At 33.3% G+C, this 8,597-nt stretch overlaps 1 protein-coding gene across 1 annotated transcript in view; it reads right to left on the bottom strand.

Moving 5' to 3' along the window:
• Positions 1–1,777: 1,777 nt before the first annotated feature.
• The window catches only part of LOC117108799 (lon protease homolog, mitochondrial-like), a 40,733-nt gene continuing 33,913 nt past the window's right edge, over positions 1,778–8,597 (bottom strand). Inside the window, exon 20 of the mRNA XM_033250948.1 lies at positions 1,778–6,643. Coding sequence (XP_033106839.1) covers positions 6,500–6,643 — 144 coding nt within the window. The 3' untranslated portion in view covers positions 1,778–6,499. The remainder of the gene's footprint in view (positions 6,644–8,597) is intronic.

The raw sequence follows: 8,597 nt of genomic DNA, 5'->3' as shown, positions 1-8,597 counted from the left end.
TTAAACTAGGCCTAGGGTCAGGCTGACACAACAGTCTCGCTTCACATACTGACATGGACTGAAATTTTGGGGGGGGGGGGAAATGGGACATAATTGAAGCATGAAATGAAAAATAGAGCGCATAAGAGAAATATTATTAAATAAATAATATACCATTCCGGCGTTATTGAACTTGTCCAAACTATCATTGTAATGTAACTAATGTTAAATAATAATAATAATAATAATAATAATAATTTCAGCATTAATTACCTTTGGCCTAAGCCTTGTAATGAAGAACCTACAGATACTGTACAATCTATAGGCCTATAAATAATAATCGCCCAAGGGGAATATCTTTTGTGTTATTTCCTCTTAACGTCATTTTTTTAATTGTTCTCTAATTCCTCCATTGTCTAAGTTCCCCTTAAGGTACAGGTAATAATAATAATTAATAATAATAATAATCATTTCAGCATTAATTACCTTGGCCTAAGGCTTGTAATGAAGAACCTACAGATACTCTTTACTAGGCCTATAAATAATAACTAGAAGGGGAATATCTTTTGAGTTATTTCCCCTTTGTCTAAGTTCCCCTTAATGTAGGCCTACAGGTAATAATAATAATAATAATAATTATTATTATTATTATTATCATTTCGGCATTACATGCAATTAACTTGGTCTAGCCTTGTAATCAAGAACCTGCCGATTACTATGCCTAATAGCTCATTTTTACATTCATTTGGTGTTTTGCCATTTTGGCAGGTCTTATGACATCCAGAATTTTAGAGCTGCCTATTCTCAGCTCTTCTCTTAATTTGAAAATAACTGTCATTCTGTTTCATTTGATCAGATGAAGAAAAACGCGCTTTTCCTTACTCTTTGTTCTTTTCCCAGAAAGCGTTTTTAGTAGGCCTACTCGTAGGACTAGGTAATTATGCAAAACCCAGGCCTAACTAACAAATTAAAATTGTCATAGTATGTAACTCAAGTTAAAATAACACTTTTCATTACTCGTGCAGCTTAATCAAATATTATATGTCATTTTAAACGACCCATTGGTATTAACATCAACGTATTTTTAAAAATTAGACAGCGACGTTCTCTCAGAAGTTGTTCTGTAGACGTTTATCTGTTGATGACCTTTTGACCTCCTTAATTCTGCAATGAGATTTTCGGGTCGATTCAGCCGAGACGGCCCGAGTAAATGTAAATGTTTCGTACGGAAAAAAAATCGCATTCCGCCACACGATCACGCACTGGCGGCAGGTCGAGCAAAGACTTACTATGGCTATGAAAAAATGTCAACAAACGCCCTCTATAATATAATTTATTTGAATCAGTGGCACACTTCTACTGTGAAGGTGCGTCTAAAAAAATAACAAAAAAAAAAAAAAAAAAACAAAAAAAAAAACAAAAAAAAAAAACAGACCATACTTTAACGATTATATAAAGGAAATAATTATGTTTGTGTGTATACACAATCGTAAATATACTTACAGAATACACATACCGGTACATAATGCAAGGAAAGAAAATAATTAAATGAACAAAAATACATAAATCAAGAACAACAAAATACAATTGGTTTACACAAAAACATAATTAACTATTTGAAAGATGGGATCTTTTGCTCCACAATCGTATAGCCAATGACTTGGAAATTTATCAATTACATATTTAAGTTGTTAGAGAACAAATAATTGTCATTTCCTAAGATAAAGAGTAGTTTGTTTCGGATATCAAGTTGTTGAAATTGATGGTAAACATTAAAACGATTGCTATCAGAAAGTTGTTTGAATTTTTCAAATTCCTTTATTCTATCAATATCTAGAGCAGGGCAAGTTTAAAGAAAGTGCATGATAGTTTCTTCTTCATTTATATTACATATTTTGCATATACCGTTAGCACTATCATTTAGATAGTTTACGTTTGAGGGGAAATGTATTTAAATTTTAAAGATGCTTCCTGGAAGTCGATGGCGTCGAAAAGATATTCTTCAAGCTTGGGTTCATTTTTTTTATACTCATATAATTTTTGATTGACGGTTTACTTTTTCTTTCATCAATCCACTGAGAGAGAGTTTGATCTATCATAATACCTTTTGTTTTTGAAGCCCATTGCATATCATTACAATAGTATCATTACAATTACGAATACCAAGGAATATATTATTTGTATCACAATTATTTACGATATTTTGAATACAAAAAGGAATTTTGAAAGAAAAATCATTAAGGTTCTCTGACATTCGTACAAGTGTTTTCAGTAAAATCTTCGGCCAACGATGTCTTCAATCTTTAAAATTCTATCTCCATTCTATCTATGTTAGTTTTGAATGAACGAAATCTTTGCCCATCCAAGATCCCCATATAAAGTAACACGGGTATTACGGGAAGCCATTTGCAATTGCAATCGTTCAATTCTGACACAGTAACTTTTACTTCCTACAGATTGAACTAACATAATTTATTGATGGAAGAGCGATCGTTCGCCAAAGAATGTCACCGTAGTACACTCTAACATTGCCTATTATGGGTTTTATATAACTTATAAGCCGGTAACATTTTTGCACTACATATTGAACATGGTTATGATCATTTAAATATCTTGATATCATTCACGTATCGAATGCTCTCCTAATGTCCATACAGTACTTTGTACATTTCCCAACAACTAGTACATTATACTAGTATGGGTAAATTCCATCTTCTAATCTGCAACAAATTTTGCTGTTAATTCCAACATTTGGTCCATTTGTCGTTCTTTCTCAGCCATTAGGACTATGTCATCCGCCCAAAACAATGCTCCCTGTCACATGGACTCCAATATCATTTGTTTTTAGGATTTTTGCTAACTCGTAGATGAATATACAAAAGAGTATGGGGGATAAGACACAACCCTGTTTAACTCCCTGTTACAAAAAAAAAAACAAAATTCGTTTGTTAAATTGCCCCAAATTTAACTTTTCCTTTGACATTCGCATACATATTATCGATTATTCTCCATAAACGTAATTTAATCCCAACATTCCAGATGGCTTTTAATAGTCCATCTCTCCAATCAAATGCCTTTCGGAAGTCCAGGAAAGCCAGATACGTGTTTTTTCCTCCTTTATTCACTGTTCCCTGCTTTTAACTACAAAAACATGATCTTTTAATCTTCGATCGTTTCTAAAACCTCCCTGGACTTCCGAAATTCATTGCTATTACTCTATTGAATAATTTTGATACACAAAATGTAAGAGAGATAATGTACAATCGAAATTCCAGTCATTGGGACGATTTTCGAAAAATATAATTCTTTTGAACAGATCTGAAAATGAGCTCAGTCTTCCATAATTCGTCCACCATTTCATTTGTGATGTTATCTTCCCCAGGTGATTTATCGTTCTTTGATAAGCTTATTGCATCCTTAACAGTTTCAATATAATTTCACTTTATTCACTTGTTTCTGAACTAATACCGTACAAACAAGTGCCGGGAACCAAGGAGGCCAAGACCTGTAATTAGGCTCCCGGACTAATCTTAAATATTAAATTACTGTAATCTTAAATAATAAAACTAATCTTAAATAAGAGAATTAAATTTTAAAAAAAAATCACCACCACCTTCAGAAATTAGTGAAGAACAAGCAAACAAAGCACAAAACAAAGCAAGCAAGCCAAGCCGGGAAGAACGGTACAAATTAAACAGATGAATGGAATGAGGAGTGCTTTGGGCCCAGTTGTCATGAAACGCATCTATAATCTAACATATTTGCTATTATTTAATTATTTATTTATTAATAATAATAATATTATTATTAACTTATACACAACGATATTTTTTGATCATTTGATTTTTTAGCTTAGTTTTGAATTGGTTGAGGTGAGTAGCAGATTTAATTGATTTAGGCAAAAAAAGCCAGCTAGTACTTCGGTCCATAGTGAAAGACAATGTTTTGTCTTTTAGTTAGTCTGGATAGGAAAAGTGGTGTAGCGTGAGCCAGCCATTTTGCGTTGCAAGTGCATCTAACCGCCCTCTTTTTTTATCACATGGCCTCTGTTAATATGAACGACACTGGCTTTCCCCCGTGCAAGAATACCATAATTTAAATATGGTAGAACGAGAGAGTTATAAAGCACATATGCACAATTGTACATATGTACGTCCCATACCAATTGCTCATCCATATAAATTCCTAAGAATTTGGTAGCTGGAACCCTAGAAATTTCATTCCCATTCAGCAAAATCGGGACAGGGACGTCCTTGATAGTATTGCTGAAAAACATATAATTTGATTTGCTCGTGTTTAATGAGAGGCGATTGGCATGGGTCCATTCCATAATTTTTAGAAGTTCACTGTTTGCAGCGCAAACAAATTGTGAACATTATTATCAAAAACAAAAAATATTGAATCATCAGCAAAAATAGTAAAGGAAGAGACATTGGAACATCTAACAAGATCGTTAATATAGACAATAAAGAGAAGCGGCCCCAAGATGTTTCCAACAGCGTCAAGAACGGCGTGCGTGGTAGAATGCTTTTTCTTGAAATCCAAATTGCGAGTTGGTGAGAATACAATACGTGTTTCAAAAGGCAAGCGTACGTGAATACATTATTCTTTCGAGAATTTAGAGAAAACTGTCAGAAGAGATATGGGGCGATAATTTTTGTTCACTGGAATCACCTTTGCGATTTTAATATTTGAGGTGAAGTAACTTCAAATGCGATATTTTTTAGGAGATCCTTTGGCACGTCGTCGAACCCTGGACTCTTTTTAGACCTAAGGTTGTGAAGAATATTATATAGGCCTACTTCTGGCTCATTGACAGGGAAAATAAACATCAAATTAGGATTTGTAACACCCATGAAATTTCTTAATTTCTTACCTAAAGTTTATGCCTACCTAATATGACTGAGAAATGATAATTGGTTAGGATGATATGATCGATAATGTAAAAAAACGCAAAATTCCGCGTAGATGACGTCACGCATGACTGAGCACATTGAAAACCTTATTGTGGCCTAGTTCAGAATATGTGGATAAACCCGGCTCAACTTACCGGGTTTATCCATGTGCCAGTCTGAACTAGCTGGCTTATCTCAAGCCGGGCTGTGTTCCTATGGTAACTAGGCCTGGCGTGCCACTGTGTACTTTTCTAAGCCAGGCTTTAATCGCTGCGTTGACTTCGAGTAAAAAAATGACGTAAGCCTGGCTTATCTCCAAGTCTGAACGTAGCCTGCGACTATTCTAAGTTAAGCCAAATGTTCGTTGAAGCGCGATTGTGCGTAGCTCGCGGGAAATTTGAGATGTCGTGCACACAAAAATGGGGAGAAAGAAAGAAGAATAAAAAGGAGATGATCTCTGACATTAACAAGAGGTGATCCGCTTGTGAAGCGGATCACCAAAATAAAAAAAATAAAAAAATGTCGAGCTAATTTTTTGGAAAATTTTGGTTGGTCGCGGAGGGTAACACAACTTTTTTTTTTGGCCTAATACACTATCAATGTCTAAAGCACATCTTGACTTCGATTTATGTTGAATTTCTGCATTTAGCCCTATAACATAACTGTATAAAACAGTAAAGAAAACATCTAATCCACCTTCACATAAATGATATCTCCATTTATTCTGAAAACTAAAAATTAAATAAAATGCATGTTGAAACTGGATTTAAATGCAACACCAATAGTTTGAATCTATATTAGAAATTAATATTTCAAAAATGTTTTCAAACAGAGGAAAAAAGGATATTGTTACTTTTAATGTATAAGTTATCAACCTACATCTACAGTATTATGTAAACTAAAAATTGAATGTACGCTCTGATGATATAAAACATGATTTTAAAACCAAATTTTAAAAATGTAATTATTTTTAGAAGTCGATCTGAATGAATATAATTAATGATGCACCAACAGTTTAATGATTTCTACAAAAATGGAATATAATGAATAATAAACAAAGTCCTGTAATTCCTGTCTCTCTGTGCGCCACGCTTTCCCTTTCCATTCATTGTTATTGTCAAGAATTATTCTGTCTGATTTTTTACATGTGAGAAAACAGACAATAAAAGTAGACAGGTCTGCATCATGTTTTCACCATGGCGCATCTAGCCTTGAAAGAAGCCACCCCATTCACCCCCTAAATCTATATATCTATATAGTCTATATATCGTGAGGCATCATAAATTTCAGTTGTCCCTATTTTTCATACATATACACAATCATCACTTTTATATACATGCATATCTGACCCAACTGCTTATATTAACTAATATTTGAATATTTGCTTATTACTATTTCATCGTTAATAAACCAAGAACAATTTGATGTGAACTATCAACATGACTTCGTCAGGCTAAGTGATTATATTAAAATTAACAAAATAAAAATAACAACAATGACCAATAATTAGTATCACTCGTCTTAATATCTATTGTAAATCAATGGACATTGTTAGAAGTTCTTTAAAATCAGCATAATAATGCCAAATCTTTATTATTATAATTTACAGCATTACCTAATGTGTTTCAACTAAAAACTATGTTATAAATATCTTTATAATTGTCTACAAAGTGAACTTCGAGTCCGTCAGTGATGAAACTCTGTAGATCAGAATAATCCTTGCGGTTTCCGGCTGGCAAAATGATACAGTCCACCTCACTACGTTTGGCCTGCAAAGAGATAAACAAACATTAAACATTCTTATGAGAAATTCACATAGTCCATATCTGTCTAAATATACCACTACTGTATGCATGCAGTGGTCAAAACTCACTCCGGAAGTAATGATCTGAAAAAAATATTGTACTGTATGTTTTTTTGTGTTTCATCACAGTTGATGGGAATGATTTTCATTACGGTGGGTGGCACCTTTATGCCTTGGTAAGGATATAAAACTAAAAAAAAGGCTCAACACTCAACATGTTAACAATTCAGGTTTTATCTTTTGTATAAACTCTACCAACCTAATAAAAACTGAAAACAATGTATTTTTTTTACCAAAGAAGAGCCTTTTCTCAGCTTCAACTAGAAATGCTCCTTTTACGCTGTGCAGTAAAAGCATAGCCTCCTCACATTTAGCGTAAGATTCCTCATTAGTGAAATATTAATTATGAAATTAGCATAATCACACAAATACTAAAAAAATAGGCAATGTCTTCTTATATTACCATCTTGAATTCTGTAAAGTTTGAAGCCAATCAGACTTATCAAACTTTAGTAATTGCACAAATTTCATGATCAATTAATTTTAATTATGCAAGTGAGCAATCAGCATATTGATACATATACCAAACACAAAAGACTTACATACTGTCAAGTTTAAAACTAATCGGACTACCTTATCAAGGCAACTAGCATATAATACCTGTTTGTGAAAAATTTATTATGCAAATGAGCAATTAACATATTTACACATGTACCAAAAACAATAGGCTAAATCTTCTTATTAACATCTTGCATTTTGCAAACTCTGAAAACAATCGGACGTAACAAACAATTTACTCAACAACGACAAGGACGACAACAGCATGAAGAACAACACAAGCAAAAACAATAGCCTCCTAAAAATATACTTTAAGTTAAAAAGGTAGGCAGCCCATTATTAACTAATTATGCTGTTAAATGTAATTCCCCATATAATATGTTGATACTGGTTTGATCCTTAATCATAAAAACCCTCACTGTTGTAATCATCAAAGCTTCCCCGGTGAATTTTTTTTTAACGACGACAATGTTGGGCCTAAATTCAGTATTTGCAACAAGGCAAGGGTTTCACTAGCCTATGTACGCAGCATAGAACGTACAGGGTATAGGCCCTATAGTTTGATTGGTACCTGGAATTGTTAATTTACATACGATCTTGCTGTATTTATGTTTTAATAACAAGGTTATTATTATTATTATTATATAATTATTGTTATATAATTATTAATTAAATAGTATTATTATTATTATTTTTAAGATTATTATTAGGAGTATGCTGAGTGAAGAAATAGAAGCCATGCAGTGCCAATAGATAGGCATATGGCCTTGACCAACAGTACAATATACTACTGCTGTGTAATAGGTTTAAGGCTATGTTCACACACACGGCGTAAGGCTGGCTTAAGCCTGGCGTAGCGTACGCCTTTGTGTGTGAACTAGGCAGTGGCGTTGTTAAGGCCACTCACTACGCCACGTACTTGGCGTTATTAACGCTACCCGCAGACCCCAGATTAGCTAACGCCACTGAGCTAACTCCAGTGATGCTTGAATGATTTGACCTCATTTCAAGAGATTGACCAATCACGATTGCAATATATTAACTACTTTGGTCTCTTTCCTGTGCCCTCTATGAATGAAATGGTAAAGGGGTTCTTTTTCTATTGCATTTTACTTAGTTATAATGTATATGATTTGTTGATTGTGTTTTGTAAGATATTTTAACCTATTTCGACTGTCTATTAAAAACCTGCAACACCAACAACTGTTCAATGCTAGCTGGAAAATCAGAAGTAAAATTGTTCATTTAAAATACAATAATCATATCAGTTCACAATTCAGATTTAAAAGTTTTCATGATGCACTGTTAATTTTACTACAGTTAAGAACCCGTACATTATTTAAAACTGAAAACTATTCGCC

Source organism: Anneissia japonica, unplaced genomic scaffold (assembly GCF_011630105.1).
Source record: "Anneissia japonica isolate Jap-2015-1 unplaced genomic scaffold, ASM1163010v1 scaffold26_len2425191_cov177, whole genome shotgun sequence".
In the NCBI taxonomy this organism is placed as follows: Eukaryota; Metazoa; Echinodermata; class Crinoidea; order Comatulida; family Comatulidae; genus Anneissia; species Anneissia japonica.
This window is presented reverse-complemented; position numbering and strand designations above follow the sequence as displayed.